Source organism: Eleutherodactylus coqui, chromosome 9, assembly GCF_035609145.1.
Source record: "Eleutherodactylus coqui strain aEleCoq1 chromosome 9, aEleCoq1.hap1, whole genome shotgun sequence".
Taxonomy (NCBI): Eukaryota; Metazoa; Chordata; class Amphibia; order Anura; family Eleutherodactylidae; genus Eleutherodactylus; species Eleutherodactylus coqui.
This window is the reverse complement of record NC_089845.1, coordinates 107535870-107556398: the sequence shown is the minus strand read 5'-3', so window position 1 is coordinate 107556398 and position 20529 is coordinate 107535870. Positions and strand designations below refer to the sequence as shown.

Below are 20529 nucleotides of genomic sequence, written 5' to 3'. Positions count from 1 at the left end.
CTTCCTTATTTGCACAAAATGTCAAGGCCCACTGAAAGGCCGAGCGTTTACTTACATGGAAGTCATCCTTCCAATGCTTGGCGCATGTGCAGATACTTCTTCATTAACTATTTGCAACAAAATGGCCAGCTGCAATATTCCCATAATAGAACCATATTGCCTTATTAAAAATGATGGCGACTAAAAACCAAATTTGAAAATAAGGAATCAACACAAACACCCTCGTATCCATTAAGCATCTTCGCAGTGTGCACATACACCGGTACGCTATCTCTTACTGTCAGATGCACTGATATTACAGCCAGCGCCCGCCACGTCCTCTCGGATGAGTTACTTTTTGTAATCCCATACTCCTTCCCTTGCCCCACTTGTCCGCACTCTCCCAGCAGCCCCCCAGTGTCTTTGTGCTGCCATTAGCTCTCCCTCCCAGTCTCCCAGCTAGTATCTCATTCCCTTTGTCTTTCTGAGAGTGGATATGACACATGGGGGAGGGGAGATCATGCATTATTCTAAGCCAGCAACGCGAATATAAAAAGCTGTTTCAAAGTTGGGCAGGTCGTGGTTCATTTGTCAGAGAAGTTGGTTCTTCATGTGTAGCTTAATACAGCACCTGACTGCCTCCCCGTGCCTTTATGGGGGCTCTGATTGCAATCTGCTGTGTGAAGCAGCCGGCTCTGCTACTTAACTGGCCAACCGCCAAGTCTGGCTCTTGGAGTCCTCAAGAACTTACTACCAGCTGAGAGGGGGCAAAACCAATGAGCCATAGGGCATGCTTTTTATTAAAACAGAGTCAAAGAAAGCCCTGCAACCACTTCAGCTGCTGTCAATACCCAGCCATTGCCAGAAACCCCAAGGCTACTACAGTTGCAGAACAACTGCCAAGCACCATAAATCTGAGATTTAGTGTGACGCAAAGTTTCCTTAAGAGCTTAATTTCTGAAAGCTACTCTATTACTCCTCCCCCACCCAAAGTGTTGTATTCTTCAGCGAAACCCACTTGAGGTAGCGAGCCTGTAAGATAGGAGTGTGATCTTGATGAATGAAAGGCGCTGCTCTGTGTGTGGGTTGTTGGCGAGCTGCCATGTCTTTGGGGATCATAGAAATTATTGATGACACTGAACACTTGTATGCGTCTGCACAGCTGATTCAACACGGAAAATACACGCTGCAGCCGGAAAACTTGGAGCTTTCTTCCCGTTTAACTTGTTTTATATCGGTGGAGGTTTAATGGGGGATCAAAGTTATTTGCAGAACTGTTTTAGTTTGGGCGTGCTAATGCAGCAGAGCTATGCATGCAGTTTAACTGTTCGGAGTCGCTGTGATATAGTGTGCGCTGCTACATGCAAAATCGGCCGTGCTACCTCCTTTACAGCGGCTGTCACCTTTTAAAGGTACTGCTGCTGTTCAATAGGTACAACATTTCGTAGTGTTGTGCCCATTGATAATTGCAGAGAAGTGCTTATTTACGTTACACAATACAATAAACTATACAATTTCCCTACTGCTGGGTCAATTGGTCCACAGCGGTTAGTGATTGCTGAGATAGCAGATGTGCCTCTAGGATCAACCACACATGGCGTGCCGCTGTGTAATCTTCGGTCGGATGTCTATCCATGGTTCAACCAGTCTCGGTACATTCTTGGTACTGTGGTTCCGGAACAGCCAACAAGTGTGACTGTTTCACAAATGCTGGCACCACACCTTCGGGCACTAACAATCTACCCGCGGTCAAAGTCACTCAAGTCACCACGTTTATCCATGACTGCCAACTGTTGCCTTGTGCTTCACAAAGGAGAGTTCAGCACATCATATGAGAGCAGATCGTGACGTCGCCATCACATAGTACTGCGTTGCTGATCACAAGATATAATGAAAACAAAGGTTTGGTACCGTGTTAGCCAGTAGAGCAAAATGTGATTGTTCTCAGTGAGAGAAACCAAGTAATCTTGTAGATATGATAGCTTTTAATGGCTAACAAAAATACATAATGTAATAGCGAGCTTAAGAACCTCTTGGGCTCTTCGTCAGGCTAAAAATGAAATAAATCTGAAGAGGCATGAATACTTATACACCCTTATGACAAGGCACAGACATGGATGTGATAGACAAAAAAGTTTGTTTTCTGTTGTAGTATTCCTTTTAAGTGCAAACCAATCACATCCATATCTGTGCCTTGTCATGAGTATGTATGTCATAAGTGTGTATATATATATCCATGCCTCTTCCGATCTATTCCATTTTTAGCCTGACGAAGAGCCCGCGAGGTTCACAAGCTCGCTATACTATCATGTATTTTTGTTAGCCATTAAAAGGTATCATATCTAGAAGATTACTTGGTTTCTCTTGCTGGGAACAGTCACATTTTGATAACAAGATGTCACACATTGGCCGTTCCTAATGCAGGTGGACAACTCCTTTAAAGAAACAGGATTTTAAGGCATGATCAAAACTGACCCATTTTGTTATTCTTAGCGACCGTTTGGAATTATGGGCACCCAATTTAGCTATTGCGCATTAAGCATGAAATACTTCCTAACCGGTTTTTATTTTTTTATTTTAGGCAAATGGCATTAAAATTGGACCACAAAACCCAATGCCTGGCCCACCTGGACCGCACAATGCAGGACAAGCTGGTGGAAGCTGTTGTTGAACCTTTCTTTTTGGGTTTTGTTTTTTTTTTCCTTTTTGGATTTTTTTTCCATCCGAGGAGCCTGCTGTGGCTACTAAACTTGTTCATAGGCTATTTACATGTACTTTTACCTATTGCCCTGCCCCTCCTCCAGAGTTTCATTGTTCACCTTAAAGAGAGAGATTTTGGAAATTGTATTCATACTGTGTCTATTTGCTTCTTTTTTTTTTTTTTTGATTTCTAGGTTTATTGATTGTGGTTGTTTAAATGTCGTCTTGTTCCCTTGACTAAAAACTGAATTATCAACACTAAAATGTTTTCATAGTATTTTAAATGGTTTGTGTAGCTAGGATTCACAGATCCGTGGTGACCTGTTCGAAGGGACATGGAATCAAATAAAGAACATGTGGAGACGGCATTTTTTTTCTCTACCAATATGTTTTTAATGAAGGAAATGGGATGATATTGTACGAAAAATGTGATTGTGCATGTTTAAAATGATAATGTCCATTGTTTCCATAAGTGCTGCCCATATTGGATTGTCTTCTTTATAGGTTGATAGTATTGTAATAACTGAGATGCTTAACTGGTGAAGTCACGTAAAGGGTTAAAAAAACATGGCTGCTTTCTTCCAGAGAAACAGGACTGCTCTTGTCCATTGGGTTTGGTATTGCGGCTAAAAGCCATTTAATTCAATGGGACTAAGCTGCAGTACCAGACACAACCCATGGACTGGTGTGGCAGTGTTGCTGGAGGTAAGCAGCCATGAATTTTTTTATCCTGTGCAACCCCTTGCAAAGGGTTACTTTAGTTTCAGCAAATTAGGCATAGGGCCCTTTTACATGGGTGAATAAAACGTTCAGATGCCTGCACTGAGCGATTTATCATTCCGTGTAAAAGCATACACCGACGGATGAGAATTTGTTCGCTTCTCATTTGTCGTTTAGCTTCTGCATGCAGAAAACTGAAGGACGGATCACCCAGCTAAACAGGCAGTCATTCACTTATGAACAACTGCCTGTTTGTTGGAATGGAGGCGGGTTGGCCGGAACGATCACCGGCCCGCTCTCCTGAGCCATGCTCATTCCTGAGTAAAACACAGGATTATTATCACTGGGACAACCCATAGGGCATCTGCACCACACTGGTCATCCCGTGTAAAAGGGCCCTTGATAAAGGGGTTGTCCGGGACTGGACCATTGATGACCTATACTCAAGATAGGTTATCAACAGTTGATTAGTGGGGATCCAAGGCAACGGACCCCCACTGCTATACTATTGATGGTGTTTCTCTACAACTGGACAACCCCTTTAAATTCATAAATTGTGCATTTTTGTAACATACTGACTATTTTCAAGATCTCTGCATGTTTATTTCCAGAGAAGAAACCTGTGCCCTGGTCATGTGATCACAGGTGTAGGGCACGTCGCAGGAACAGTTGTGCTGTCGGAAGGAGTCCCACACGTCTGATCACACATGACCAGGATATAGTCTTACCTCTTGGACGTACACGATGAAAGCTCCTATTCACGAACATCAAACGGAGATAGTAAAAGCCAAAGTATGTTAGAAAGTTGTTTGAACTTCTTCATGATGTAATGAATACTTTTTTTTCTTCTTTGCTGAAACCGAAATATCCCTTTTAATTGGGACCGACCTTCATAAACAATGTGTAGCAATCCTTGATTTTAAGGTTATGTACCATTTTCAGCTGACTATTGGGGCACGATATGCAAACTGTCAAAGGTGTGAATGTCACGTGAACGTCACAGATGTCCCTCAAGGGCGAGCCTTAAGTAGTTCACTACACAAAAAAGGGACCGAAGAAGTTTTTAATTTACAACATTGGTAGACTGGAAAAAATGGCTGTAACCAAAGTGTATTTGTATGAAATTTACTCATGTACAGTGTGCATATCCCTGACATGTAATGCTGCCAGATACACACAATCAAGGTGGAAGATAGAAGAGCGAACATGACGTTTTAGTAAACCTGTTGATTTCTGGAGAGAATAACCCTTATCCGCTATTGTTCCTGCTTTTTTTTCTTTTGTCATTAAGTAAACCGGTTGTATTGTCATGAACTGAACTTGTGAGAATATTCATGTGGCTTTGATTTGATTACAGAATCCTTTAGTTTATCCTGCACTGTTACCATTTTGCACATCTTATTGTGATGAAGTGACTTGTTCTCGGTATACTATTGGGGTGATCATGCTGATGTAACGTGCTGCTTTTACATGGTCTCTTCTGGACCACAACATATAACCGCTTTCTCCTACCATCGAGGGTCAGTGCCACTAGTATAGTGCTTACGGCAATTTGTATCTCTATCAACTTGCTTCTCAACTAAACTTAGCTGGGGGACTTGTAAAAAAAAATCGGGGGATGGGGGGGGGGGAATAACAAAAGAGTTAGTGTCCCTGGCAACCAATCAGAATGTATATGTCATTTGAAGGAGCCTCTGTTTGGCATAGTCAACATAATTATTTACTTATCACTAATTATTAACCTATGACCCCTGCTTGTATTCACATATGGGGTCTTTTATCCATCATTCTATCAAGTTTCAGGTTTAAGTTTCATCTCATTTCAAGCAACATCTTTAAAACCCAGAATTTTCCAGCCTGTTGTGAGGCATCACCCTGTCTCACAGTCTCTACATATAGGAAATCGTGGACTTAATTTATCAAAAATAGACCTTCGTGCCCATAGCAACCAATCAGGGCTCAGCTTTCATTTCTGGAAATGTTCTGTAAAAAATGTAAGCTGCTCTGTGATTAGTTACAATGGGGTAACGAGGTCAGATGCTAAGTTGGATAGTTCTTGCCTATCTATGCACACTCATTCACCCTGTATTATCAGTACAGATAAAGAAATCATATACCTAGTATGGACAAGTGGGTTTTAGCTGCCTGACTCCATTTTTGCCAATTCACTCCAAAACCTTTGCCATTCGTTTGCTTTCAACAAAGTGAATGGAAAAAATGGTAACTCTTGATTTATGGAGATTTGTGGACTAATGGAGTATTCTTTTTTTTTTTATTTGTTTGTTTGTTTTTTTAAGTGGTCTACACGATTAAAAAAATTAAATTCTGTTTTCTTCCAAAAACAGTGCCACACATGTCCACAGGTTGTTTGTGGTATTGCACCTCTGTCCAAGTCCATGGAGCTGAGGTACCTTACCAGAGACCACTCATGGACAGATGTGGTGCCATTTCTAGAAGATAGCAGCTATGCTTTTTTTCTCTGTTAGCTCTTTTTAACACCAATATATCTTTGTATTGATACGTTCAAAAAGGAGTTGTCCAACTTATTCATGTTTCATCTCAGCAGTTTCTCTGTGTGTAAAAATAACAAACCAGCTGATACTCTCCTCTCCCTGCTGTGTCCAGCTCCACCTCTCCTGGTCTCCTCTCTAGCGTAATGTTTCTTGGCTGCAGCAGCCTGTGTATGAGACATCACAGGCTGCTGCAGCCAATGATCGATCTCTGAGGTCTGCCATTGGCTGCTGGAGCCTGTAGACTCCATGTTACAGGGGAAAGCAGGAGTGGGGAGAGGGGGTTTACTGTTTTTATAAATGGAGGGCCTACTGCGATACTTGAATAAGTTGGACATCCCCTTTAAACATAGTGGGTAGAACATGATTTTTCTTTTCTCGATTTACACTTAAACATTATGAACATCCAATTATTTCTCTGATTAGATATGAATTAATAGGCCTCCTCCTCCTTATGCATGTTGGTTGCCTCCACTAGATGAAGATTACATGTGCACTTTAATGTATGATACATTCCAGGGTCTGGAGCATTGAAGGGGATGACCCAAATGTGGTAGAATTCATTGAAAATGTAAATATCAGTTTGTTAGGCTTAGGTTCTAAAACCGGGGGTGAGTGTAATGCAGCGAGCCATTGCGCTGAGGTACACATCAGGACAGGGAAGTACGTGCAGTATTTTATTCTTTGTAGCAAGGAAAAGCCCCTTAATCTCCACTCCTTAAGTTTATTTTCTTGCCATCATGACTTTTTAGTTTGCATACGTCATCTTTGTAAATACATGGGATATTTTTATAATGCAGAATATGTTATCTCTAAATGCTTTCTCTTTAATCCTGGCATGATCATGGTTTACTGCTACTGGAAATCCTTTCTTTTGCCTTATTATTGTGCTCTGTGTTTGCAATAAAGATTTCTTTCACTGTAACCTTGTGAGAATGTGAGGTTAATATAGTTTTTGTTTGTGACACAACATATATACCCCTAGTTATTAGACAACACTTATATCTAGGGGGGTACCAATGCTCTACACACAGTAGAAAGAGGCTAAGTGGAGAATTAAACCTGTCCACTACCCATGAACTTGTGACATCATACTGTGGTATTGTGTAACCCTCTGACCTCAATAAGTCCTCTTTACATTCTAGAGTACCATTGGTTACAGTACAGACTCAAGCATTTCCACTTCTGGATCCATTTGGGCTTGTGATGTAACCTTTCTTGCCAAGAAATAAAGTATACAGTTTTTACTACTCAACTCTCGAAAAAGATTGCCCTATCTGCAGGGATGTTGAGATGCTGATGAGATACTATTATGAGCACAGCTGGCCATACCTTTGAGAGAAAAATTGGCTGAAATGGCTATCTCATGTTTATGGAGGTCTATCTACTGTCCCTCGGGCATCAGGAGAGAGCGGGAACTGTGTTGGGTTTCAACTTGCCTGATCTTTTTTTCAAGAGGTGTCTGATGGTTTATTCCTCCATGAAAATAAACGCGCATGCTTGGCCGACCGTGCATGCTTATGATGGAATTGGTATGAGTAACTGATGGCTATCTCGAATAAATGGTCAGTTTAAAAGAGCTTTCCAGAGAAATACTATTAATGACATATCCTCAGAGTAGGTCATCAATAGTTGATTGGTTGGAGTCCACCACTCGGAAACCCAGATGATCGAGCACCTGCAACAGGAGCACTGCACACAGGTATGGAGCGGAAGCTGCTGCTCTGACTAGTGTAGCGGCTTGTGCTTGTAACAGCTCATTACCATCAATGAGAGTTACAAGAGCCTTGGCCGCTACACTGGTCAAAGCAGCAGCTTTCACTTCATTCTCCGTGTGTTGTTGATAGCGAGCTCCCGATCAGCTAAACTTCCAGGGTCCCTGACCCCGGCTTATCAACTACCAAGGATACATCATCAATAGTACTTACCTGGAAAACCCCTTTAAGTGATCTGAACGTATGGTTTTAACCCACTGATATTTTGCAGTGTGCATATGCCATACCTTCCCTTCCAAAGTTGGCATTACCAGTAGCACAAATATGCTTTAGGCCTCATGTCCACGGGGAAAATCAGATCCGCTGCAGATTCTACATGGAGAATCTGCAGCGGGTCCCTCCTGCCCCGCGGACATGAGCGCTGAAAATAGAAATTTAAAAGCATTTACCTATCCGTAGCGGGTGGCGAAGGTCAGCTGTTCCTCACGGCCGGATCTTCATTTTCGGCCGGCGGATGAATTCCTGACGCCGGCAGCACGTCGCCGGCACGTCGTCGGGCACATCCGCCGAGCCGAAGCAAGGGAGATGCGGCCGTGAGGAAGAGCAGAGCTTCGCGGCCCGCTGCGGGTGAGTAAATGCTTTTAATTCCTATTTTAGGTCTCCCGCGGATCCGGACGGCTTCCATAGGCTTCAATAGAAGCCCGCGGGAGCCGTCCCCGCGGGAGACCCGCATGAAAATGGAGCATGGTCCAGATTTTTTCATGCTCCATTTTTTTTTAAATGCCTTTTATTGACGATCCGCGGGTATTTATCTACCCGCGGGTGGTCAATGCATCCCTATGGGGTGCGGATCCGCGCGCGGGAGATCCGCTGCGGATTTTAAATCACATTTTGCCCGTGGACATGAGCCCTTACACTCAGCATATGTAGATGTACATGAGTAACTATGTCTCTTTAAAGAAAACCAACATAAGTAAAGCTAATTTTAATAAAAGCTGTATTTATCATTTACATATTGTATATAACGTATAAGATGACGTGCCTTGGTGTATATGCCAAGCTAAGGTTTCTATGAACTTACAGTACAATTTCTTTCTATTAACAGCTTCTGCAGAGCATTTGTTTAAGGATTTGCTTTAGCATGTTCATCCTACCTGGTTCAGTAACTGCTTTTAATGTACCGTATGTTCCTTAGCATACAAGTTGAAGTAGATTTGCGTGCCAATGGTTTGGGAAACCTTTGCCAGTCTGAGTAAACATGGCTATTCATCTGTTAAGGCATGATTATTACAGGCTTTTACATATGGAAGACGATATATTTTTGTTTGTGTTTTAAACACAATTGAGTTTTTCATCTAGATCTTTGTTCAGGTGGACTTTGCAATGTGTCAGAATATGATGTCATAAATGTAAAACAAAAAAAACTAAATAAAAGTACTTTTTCTTAATATTGTAAACCACCTCTTTAGTAACGACTATATTTTTTAATAGTTTGTGTTTTACATTAATATTCGTGTATTAAAGTGTCTCCAATCATCTCCATTAGTGCAAGCTAACTTTTCAGTAACTTGTAATGTTACAAGTAGGCTTATTATCATCAGAAACAATATTGAATTGACAGTCTCCCAGATTTCATGCCGCTTTACTCCTAATTCTGGACACTTGCCTATTTCTGTCCAAAATGGCTTCTGAAACAATCTAGTGGAAATCGAGCATTTTTCATTCTCTCGTTTTTCGTGGTGTAACTTGCAATAAAGAGAAAGTGGCTAAAGCATCTTGTCCTAAGAATTTTTTACTTGGGTTTGGCCCTTCAGAAGTATAGAAAGTTACATTGAATGGACGATGTCAGCCTAATTGCTAACAAACGTATAGATTCCACAGTGAGCCAAAATGTAATTTACAACCATCTAGAAGTGAAAGTGCTGTCAATGTAAATTTGTAAGACGCAACAACCACATGTCAACAGTAGGCCACAGAAGAGAACCGCAATGTTTTGAGCTGTGTATCTTAAGCAAATCATTCTATCGTTTAGTTAGAATTTTGCAAATAAGTTCCAAATCGCATCTGAAAGCAACATCAATGTGAGTCATGTTCCTTGAGAACTCCATGGTAAGGTTTCAATGACCAAGCAGCCATCTATGAAGTGCATTCAAGTTTTAAGGTCTCCTTCGAAGTATTGTCACTTTTCAACATAATCTCCCATTTGACAATGTCTATTCCATTATTGCATGGGCACTGCACACTCTTATTTAGGGGTCTGTTTTACCCACTTTACCTACTATTCATGCCATCATAATGTGTCAAGATCAGATCTGCACATTTCCATGTCTGCAGACTTGTGATCAACTGTTTGCAGTACCCACCGTTCCGCAACTTCATGTCTCCACACAGGATGGACTGCACAGATCCTTCAGAAATGCCGACTTTGTAGACGATCTCTTACACAGTTAATTGGCGATCCTCGATAGTGCAATTGGAACAATTAGTTATCGTGGTGGCAAACCAACTGGTGCATAGATGAGGTTCCTCTGGTTCATCCTCGCACGACACTTTTCACATCGATGAAACCTTGAAAACGTCTTACTCAACTGACAATGAATGTAGCTGGGTGTCTTTCCACAAAAGTTAAAAAAAACTGATGATTACATGCTGTTCTTGGAGCATGAACTTAAGTATTGAAAAGGCTTCTAACTAGTCATTGTAATGTGGGTTCTGTGCACTGGACTATACTCCCATCTCGGTCATCCCCGAATAATGCACGTTATTGACTGTAGACTCAATTGGAGCAGCCAATGCCAGTCAGCTGCTGCGATTGGCAAATAAAGTCTGGGGTGCATTAAAAGAGGTAAGGGACAAGAACATTATTCTTCCACTATATAAGGCACTTTTCAGGCCTCATATGGAATACTGCGCACAGTTCTGGACGCCGGTGCTCAGGAAAGACATTGAGGTGCTTGAGAGTGTTCAAAGAAGGGCAACTAAATTAAAGGGGTTGTCCCGCGCCGAAACGTTTTTTGTTTTTTTTTCAACACCCCCCCCCCCCCTCTCCCTCGTTCAGCGCGAGACAACCCCGATGCAGGGGTTAAAAAAGAAAACCGGACAGCGCTTACCTGAATCCCCGCGCTCCGGTGACTTCTTACTTACCGGTTGAAGATGGCCGCCGGGATCTTCTTCCTCGGTGGACCGCAGGGCTTCTGTGCGGTCCATTGCCGATTCCAGCCTCCTGATTGGCTGGAATCGGCACGTGACGGGGCGGAGCTACATGGAGCCCCATTGAGAAAAGCAGAAGACCCGGACTGCGCAAGCGCGTCTAATTTGGCCATTAGACGGCGAAAATTAGACGGCAACCATGGAGACGAGGACGCCAGCAACGGAACAGGTAAGTGAATAACTTTTGATAACTTCTGTATGGCTCATAATTAATGCACAATGTACATTACAAAGTGCATTAATATGGCCATACAGAAGTGTATAGACCCACTTGCTGCCGCGGGACAACCCCTTTAATAAATGAAATGGGAGGACTGGAGTATCCAGAGAGGCTATCAAAATTGGGATTATTTACCCTAGAAAAAAGACCGTTAAGGGGCGACCAAATAACTATGTATAAATATATTAGGGGACAATACAAGGATCTCTGCCATGATCTGTTTATACCCAGGACTATGACTGTAACAAGAGGGCATCCTCTATGGTTAGAGGAAAGAAGCTTTCATTACCAACACAGAAGGGGGTTCTTTACTGCAAGAGCAGCGAGACTGTGGAACTCTGCCTGAGGATGTGGTGATGGCTAAATTGATAGAGGAGTTTAAAAGGGGACTAGATGTATATTTAGTGGGCTATGACATTACAGAGTATAGACATTAAACAGAAGGGTTGTTGATCTCAAATGTTGATCCAGGGATTACTCTGACTGCCATTATGGAGTCAGGAGGAATCCTTTTCCGCCAGAATGAGGGTAAATTGGTTTCTGCCCACTGGGGGTTGTTTTGCCTTCCTCTGGATCAACGGAGGGAAAGGCTGAACTGGGTGGACATTCAGCCTAGCACACTATGTTACGTCTTCTAAAACGTGCCCCATGTTTCTATCTGTTCTTATTCCCAGGAAAAAAAATTGGGAGACCTTTTAGAACCTGAATGCACCTTGCACCAGCCTGAAATACCAAGCATGTAAGACACCGGTCTTTACTGGGGCAGTAATGTTGTATTTTGACTTTGATTTAAATGGTATGACCATGTACAGAGGTGGGCAACCAAAGTAATGTTATGGGTGGACTGCAGTACCAAGAGATTAAGGCTAGGGTTATTGAGTTTCTAACACTATAAATGTCAAAAATCAGTACAGCGATTTGTCTAATAAATTTATACCTAGAATGTAATTATAACTGCGGGACCTACATTATATCCCAAGGAAATAAGAGTTTATGTCAGCATAGATTTGGGGATTCTTTACTGCAAGTGCAGTGAGACTACAAAACTCTGCCATAGTATGTTAGGGCTAAATTGTTGAAAGGTTTTTAAAGGAGCTTCCATGTTTGAAGTTGAAAAAACTTTTTACTCCCTGAAATGAAAACAATTGGTCTCTGGCTGGTGGGAATGTCTTTGACTTCCTTTTGCATCAACCGTGCAGGAGAATTGGTTGAACTAGATGGACTTTATACATATTTTTCCAAGATACCAACTATGCCACTATTGAATCATTTGATGCTCTCATAAATGATACAAGATTTTTTTTCAAAGTAATAGGAGTAAGTGTACACCTTTACGGAGGAAGAATAACAGTCTCTTGGTTTGTTCTAGTGGAAGAGGTCCCAACACTGAAGTGTGGGTTTGGACTACAATACCCTAATACAAAAAGAAAAGTCAATAAAAATGCTCACTGTGTGGAAGACCTGGACTACATCCCAATCAATTACTTTCATCATGAATCTTTGAGTTGTGACATATCCACATCATTAACATCTAACCTCACTGCTCTTGTGGTGAATCTCAATAGTATGGACCAAAATCAAGTGGAAAGTCAAAATCACATGGCTTGCTGCAAATGGCAGCAAAACTAGTGTAGCGGTAAAGGGAATTTCAAGGTGTATTCCTAGATATTGAATGGACGAGAATTGTATCATTAGAACTGGCTTTGTAGGATACAGTACTGGGTAAACGTTTTGGGCAGGTGTGGAAAAATGCTGCAAGGTAAGATTTATTTTCAAAAATAGGTATCTGACTCCACATTTATTCTGTAGCAGGGCAGCAGCGCCAAACAGCCAATGTCATTAAGAACTATCTTCAGTGTAAGGGCTTTTACCCACTAGTGTTTTTGTTTCGTGCGCCACGAGAGCAAGTGAAAAAACTCGCCTCGCAGCGCAAAAAAAAATGCTGTGATATCACTAAATGCTTTGAATGGGGCCGGCAGCAGCAGCGCCAGCCCCATTGAAAGCATAAGGAGTATATCGCAGACTAATGCCACAGCTGTGGCAGGGGTTTCCTTCATCCCTGCGAGAGTGCCCAAACATGGCAGAGTTTCTCCCCGCCCAGGACCTTGGCCCACACTTCTGCCCTAGTCATTCAGTATATTTGTGCCAGATAGGTAGAACACCGCAATGGGAAAGCCCTCTGCACCCTAGCCAAGTCAGTCAGTGTACTTCTGCCAGACAGGTAAAACAACGGAATGGGAAGTCTTTGTGCACCCACAGCATAGGCGAGCCCTTGGAACCCAAGGAAAGTATTACACATAAAGAAATCAGAGCGCCCAAACAAGGTAGTTTCACCCCGCCAAGGACCTCGGCTCACACCCGCAGTAATCGTGGGCATAAAGCGGACTCAGATGCTAGTGCAGCTGTGAACGTCTTACTAATGCAGTAACTCTTCTTTTGTTTGGCCCAAACCACGGTCTCAGATAACTGTGGTAACATGAGAGAAAATACATGTTGCCCAGTGCTGATCCCCAGACCTCAAGCAGGAGGAGGAGGTGGCATAATAAGGCCGAGAAACCATGACCAAGGTAGGACCCACAATACTCTCTGTTGGAAGTACATGAGCGGGCCCTGGGTCAGGCTCAGTCCCAGCCTCCACCTTGTGTGACCCAAGGTGCCGTGAGTTAAATAGCTATGGGAAATCCATATGTCCCCACACACTTCATTCTGTGTATGTGTCAGGCAGCTGAACACCGCAATGGGAAACCTTTGTGCACCCACAGTATAGGCGGACCCCAGTAACATTTCTGTAGCAAGAGTATAGGTGAAACCCTCAAACCTTTCAGTACCAAGTGTATAGGCGGACCCCAGTAACATTTCTGTAGCAAGAGTATAGGCTGACCCCTGTAACATTTCTGTAGCAAGAGTATAGGCGGACCCCAGTAACATTTATGTAGCAAGAGTATATGGGGACCCCAGTAACATTTCTGTAGCAAGAGTATAGGCGGACCCCAGTGACATTTATGTAGCAAGAGTATAGGTGGACCCCTGTAACATTTATGTAGCAAGAGTATAGGCGAACCCCTGTAACATTTTTGTAGCAAGAGTATAAGTGGACCCCAGTAACATCTCTGGAACAAGTGTACCCCTGGAAAATTGCCCAACCGCGAGGGCAGGTGAAATTAATTTGTAACACAGCCTGGAGGCAGCCCTGTGAAAAAAAATTGGTTTCTGTTAAAGTATAAATTCTTTTGAAACTTTGAAAAATTGTAAAAAACTTTTAAACAGAGCCTTTTGGGCCGCAGAAAAATTGGTAGTTCAGCGTGATGACATACTGTTTTAGGAGGAGGAGGAGGAGAAGTAATAATATCCGAGAGTGATTGACGAAGCTAATTCATCCTTTTTTGTGGTGATAGAGGATGCATTTTTCTCCCGTTGCAGCGAAAAGAATCATTAGGTTCCACTGTTTTCCACCGGTGGAGAAGAGTAGCCTGGGTGTAAGCATGTTGGCACTGGCAGGTGACAGATGGGTACGCTTATCGGTGATGATTCCCCCAGCTGCACTAAACACCCTCTCTGACAAGACACTAGCGGCAGCGGAGGCCAGCACCTCCAGGGCGTACAGCGCAAGTTCGTGCCACGTGTCCAGCTTTGACACCTAATAGTTGTATGGAGCAGAGGCATCACAGAGGATGGTGGTACGATCGGCTACGTACTCCCTCACCATCTTTTTACAGTGCTCCCTCAGACTCAGCCTTGACTAGGGAGTGGTGACACAGTCTTCCTGGGGAGCCATAAAACTGGCAAAGGCCTTGGAGGGTGTTCCCCTGCCTGCGCTGGACATGCTGCCTGATCCCTGCACCTCCCCTGCTACTTGGCCCTCGGAACTGCGTCTTCTGCCACTAGCGCTGTCAGATGGGAACTTTAGCATTACTTTTTCCACCAGGGCCCTATGGTATTGCATCACTCTCGTACCCCTTTCCTCTTCGTGAATGAGAGTGGAAAGGTTCTCCTTATACCGTGGGTCCGTGTTGGCCAAAATGCGTCTAACATGAGGAAAGGCAACCTAACATGATGTTAGCCATGTGTGCCAGGGTCCCAGTACGCAACACATTGCTGTCCTCACTAGGAGGATGACTTTCAGGATCCTCCTCCCCCTCTTTAGCCCATACACGCTGAACAGATGAGAGGCAAGCAGCATGGGTACCCTCTGCAGTGTGGCCAGCTGTCTCTTCCCCCTCCTCCTCCCCCTCCCCCCCCCTCCTCCAAAACACACTGAGATATAGACATGAGGGTGGTCTGGCTATCAAGCGACATACTGTCATCCCCATCTCCTGTTCCAACCGCAGAGCGTTGACCTTTATGCTTAGCATCGAACTCAGCAGGCAAAGCAGCGGGATGGTAACGCTAATGATAACTGATCGCTGCTCACCATTTGGGTAGACTCCTCAAAGTTATGGCTGATATCTGCCATCCATGCCTACTCCTCAGTAAAGAATTGCGAAGGCTGACTCCCACTATGCTGCCCATATTGCAGCTGGTATTCCACTATTGCTCAACACGGCTCGTACAGCCTGGCCAATATGTGCAGCGTAGAATTCCAGCGTGTGGGCACGTCGCACAGCAGTCGGTGCTCTGGCAGCTGAAACTGACGTTGCAGGGTCCTCAGGGTGGCAGCGTCCGTGGTGGACTTGCGGAAATGTGCGCAGACGCGGCGCACCTTGCCGAGCAGGTCAGACAAGTGGGGGTAGTTTTTCAGAAACCGCTGAACCACCAGATTGAAGACGTGGGCCTGGCATGGCACGTGTGTGAGTCTGCCGAGCTGCAGAGCCGTCACCAGGTTATGGCGTTGTCACACACGACCATGGCCGGTTGGAGGCTCAGCGGCGAAAGCCAGAGGTCGGTCTGCTCTGTCAGTCCCTGCAACAGCTCGAGGGCCATGTGCCTCTTGTCACCTAAGCTGATTAGTTTCAGCACGGCTTGCCCACCACTGTGCTGCCGCGCCGTACGCTACCGACTGCTGGCAACGTGCTCACATTTCTTAATTGGAGGTAGAGGTGGCGGAGGAGGGGGAGGGTTTAGAGGAGGTGGCATAAAACGCTGCAGATACCAGCACCGAGGTAGGACCTGCTATTCTGGGTGTGGGTAGGACGTGAGCGGTCCCAGGTTTTGCCTCGGTCCCAGCCTCCACCAAGTTCACCGTATGTGCCGTCAGGGAGATATAGTGGCCCTGCCCGCAAGTACTTGTCCACGTGTCTGTGGTTAAGTGGACCTTCCCAGTAACCTCATTGGTGAGGGCACGATTTATGTTGCGGGAGACATGCTGGTGTAGGGCGGGGCTGGCACACCAGGAAAAATAATGACGACTGGGGACCGAGTAGCGCAGGACCGCCGCCACCATCATGTTTCTGAAAGCCTCCGCTTCCACAAGCCTGTACGGCAGCATCTTCAGGCTGATTAATTTGGCAATGTACATGTTTAAAACTTGTGCATGCAGGTGCGTGGCGGCGTATTTCTGCTTTCGCTCCAACGCTCGTGTTAGTGACAGCTGAATGCTGCACTTAGAGACATTGCTGGATGGAGTGGAAGACCGTGGAAGTGAGGGTGTGGGTGCAGGCCGGGAGGCACTCGTGCCTGCGTCCTGGGAGGGGGATTGGATCTGTGTGGCAGGTCGTGGCACAAGGGAAGAGGGAGGGGTGTGACCCGGAGGCGGTGAATGTCCTTCGTCCCATCTTGGCCATCATATGCCTCCGCATGCTGGTGGTGGTCAGGCTGGTAGTGGTGGCACCCCGGCTGATCTTGGTGCGACATAGGTTGCACACCACTGTTCGTCGGTTGTCCGCGCTCTCACTAAAAAACATCCACACCTTTGAACACCTAGCCCTCTGCACGGAGGCTTGGCGCGAGGGGGTGCTTTGGGAAACAGTTGGGGGATTCTTTGCTCTGGCCCTGCCTCTACCCCTGGCCACCCCACTGCCTCTTCCAACTTGTCCTGCTGCTGCACTTGCCTCCCCCTCTGAAGCCATGTCCTCAGTAGGCTTAGCAAACCAGGTGGGGTCAGTCACCTCATCATCCAGCAGCTCTTCCTCCGAATCCTCTGTACGCTCCTCCCTCGGACTTACTGCCCTTATTACTACCTCACTGACAGACAACTGTGTCTCATCATCCTTAGCCACAAAAAGCTTTTCAGACAGTTGCTGGATATCCCCAGCCTCATCACCCGGAATCCGGGAACTTTCCAAAGGTTGGGCATCGGTCACGACAAACTCCTCAGGTGAGAGAGGAACCATTTTTTCCCGCTCAGGGCAGAGAACCGAGAACAGTTCCTGGGAGTCTGCCTGCTCAGAATATGTCATTTTCATGGAGTGAGGAGGCTGGGAGGAAGGAGATGCAGCCAGAGGATTCAGAGTTGCAGTCCCTAGGCCGGGAGTAGTGGACTGCGTAGAAGACTGGGTGGTCGATATATTGCTGGACGCGTTTTCTGCCATCCACGACAGAACCTGCTCGCACTGCTCTGTTTGTAATAAAGGTCTACTACGCAGACCCGCAAATTGTGTTATGAAGCTGGGGAGGCCAGAAACTTGTCTCTCTCCTAATCCCTTAGCAGCCGGCTGTGATTCACCACGCCCAGGAACTCGGCCTGTGCCCACACCCTCACTTGGACGCCCGTGTCCGCGTCCTCGACCCTTACCCCTACTCCTCATCATGGCGGATTAAGAATAGAGCAGGGCCCAAATAAATTACCCCACTGTACAGCGCTGACAACTGTGGCTAATTCACCGCACACAGAGACTTGTAGATAGCGGAGGCGCTATGCTGTGACTTGAAAAAATTAACCCGCTGTCTTGCACTGATACCTAGGGGTAATTTACTGCTCACAGAGACTTGTAGATAATAGAGGCTGTATGGAGTGGGAGAAGACTCTAAAGCCAGTGGATAGTGCTGGTAACTGCGGCTATCTCAACCCCCCAAGGAAAGGGTATTGTCAGACGCTCTGCACAGTGGCAGAGCTGAAATAGTTTGGTGTTAAATTACCTCAGTGTAATGCACTGCAGGCTGAGAACGCTATAACTGAAGGCTGCAAACAGGCCTAGATGCGTAATACAAAAGTTGGTGCACTACTGCTCACAGCCAGCCAAAACTATAATGCACATGGTAAGATGTAGCCCTAAGAAGGACCGTTGGGGTTCTTGTATAGAGGATCAGGAGGACTGTAAAACTTTCCCTATATAAGTAGCTGTGTCCCTACACTCTGCCTTATGCACTGCACACACAGAACAGTATAGCTAAAATGGCCTGTACAGCCCTAGATACGTAAAAAAAAAAATTGGTGCACTACTGCTCCCAGCCAGCCACAACAGTACAATGCACAGTATGAGGAGTAGCCCTAAGAAGGACCGTTGGGGTTCTTGACGGCAGGATCCTACTCTAACCCTATATCAGCAGCAGCACTTTCCCTAACCTCTGCCAGCATGCGTCTGAGGCGAGCCGTGGGCGGGACCATTTTAAGTATGCAGCGGTCACCTAATCGGCCAAGCCACTCACTGCTGTGGGCGGGCAGAGGGCTAGCATGTCACAACAAGAAGTAGTAATGCCTTCCCTGCATGTTAATTGGCTAGAAAATGGCGGTAAACATGCGGGGAAGGGAAATGGAATTGACTCGAGTACCGCGTGGTGTTCATTTCGAGTAACAAGCACCTCGAGTACCCTAATACTCGAACGAGCATCAAGCTCGGACGAGTACGCTCGCTCATCTCTAATTAGGATATTGCTGAAAATGCAATTCCCTTATATGTAAGTTATGAATCTCCAAACATGAAGGTGACTTTACTGGCAGAGCAGAAAGCAGGGAGTTACAGGAAGCCTCCACTCTAATCACTTGAAGTACCCGTAGTGTAAATAGTGGATATCTAAGTAAATAATTATTACATGTAGCAGTCTGCAATCAGTGGATCTTTCATGTCAGGATGGCACGCTGCTGCTGCTGCTCTTTAATATTAATAGGGGAAATGACTATCTTTAAGTCAACAGCAACGCTAATGAAAGTATTAAATAAAAATTGTCAGTTAAACTCTAATTGGGACGAGTCGCTTACATTTTGCACGCTGTCAGTCGATGCCTTTCTTGGAAGCCGTCTTATATAAGATCATCTATCAGACAACTAATCTTTAAATTAAGGAGCTAATGTGGCACAGAAAAACCCCTTGCTGTCCAACTACAATGACAAGTGGCAATTTCTGACCTAAACAAATACGTGTACAAGCTGTTGCCTTTAATTACTGACAACTGTATCACTCCACTAAAAAGAGCAGCTCATAGCAATTATTTTCAAAGTAACATTTGCTTCCCAGTGAGAGTTCATTTTGCACAGTTGATTGTTCTTGGGTATACTGGAACGCGCTAGCTTTGATGAACTACAAGTTCCAGCATGCCCACTGTTTGCGGAACATCAAATTGCCCAGTACAAAAGCAATGTAGCAGTAAAGGCATTTATACATGGCATTCATACAGTCTATTCTGTATTTATGGGGCATGTTTGAGGTGTATCTCATCTCGGGAAATACTCCGGAACGATATACAGTTAACAAGTCCATAGACTATAATGACCCCTTTTGGTGAAGACTTCAGGAACATGTGACAGGCTATTTATATTTTATTTTAACTGTTATTGAAAAGTTTGCTACACAATTCAATAAAAGGTATTCTGCAAAAAAAGTCAGTTATTTTTCTTTTACAATAAAAGTCCGTGGTCAACGTTTAATTGTATCATAGTAACATAGTAAGCTAGGCCAAATGAAGACAACATCCATCTAGTTCAGCCTGTTTATAGTTCCTACCTGTCTGTAAGGCCCAGGCCAACAACCCGCTGCTCCCCTAAAATCTATATCCTGTAATATCCTTCCGCTCCAGAAAGACATCTAGTTCCCTCTTAAACTCCTCTATGGATTTTGCCATCACTACGTCCTCAGGTAGAGAGTTCCACAGTCTCACTGCTCTTACAGTAAAGAACCCTTTTCTGTGTTGGTGATGAAACCTGCTTTCTTCTAGATGTAGAGGATGCCCTCTTGTTACCGTCGCAGTCCTGGGTATAAACAGATCATGGCAGAGATCCTTGTATTGTCCCCTCATGTATTTATACATAGTTATTTGATCACCCCTAAACCGTCTTTTTTCCAGGGTGAATAATCCAAATTTTGATAGCCTCTCTGGGTATTCCAGTCCCGTCATTCCATGTATTAGTTTAATTGCCCTTCTTTGAACCCCCTCCAGCACTGTAACATCTTTCCTGTGCACTGGTGTCCAGAACTGTACGCAGTATTCCATGTGAGGCCTGACAAGTGCCTTATATAATGGAAGGATAATGTTCTCGTCCCTCGCCCCTATACCTTTTTTAATGCACCCCAAGACTTTATTTGCCTTTGCAGCAGCTGACTGGCATTAGTTACTCCAGTTTAATCTACAATCCACTAGTACCCCCAGGTCTTTTTCCATATCA

At 44.7% G+C, this 20529-nt stretch overlaps 1 protein-coding gene across 1 annotated transcript in view; it reads left to right on the top strand.

Moving 5' to 3' along the window:
• Nucleotides 1–6834, top strand: part of RAB2A (RAB2A, member RAS oncogene family) — a 91516-nt gene extending 84682 nt beyond the window's left edge. Inside the window, exon 8 of the mRNA XM_066578292.1 lies at nucleotides 2561–6834. Within this exon, the coding sequence (XP_066434389.1) occupies nucleotides 2561–2650 (90 nt within the window). The 3' untranslated portion in view covers nucleotides 2651–6834. The remainder of the gene's footprint in view (nucleotides 1–2560) is intronic.
• Nucleotides 6835–20529: the final 13695 nt, after the last annotated feature.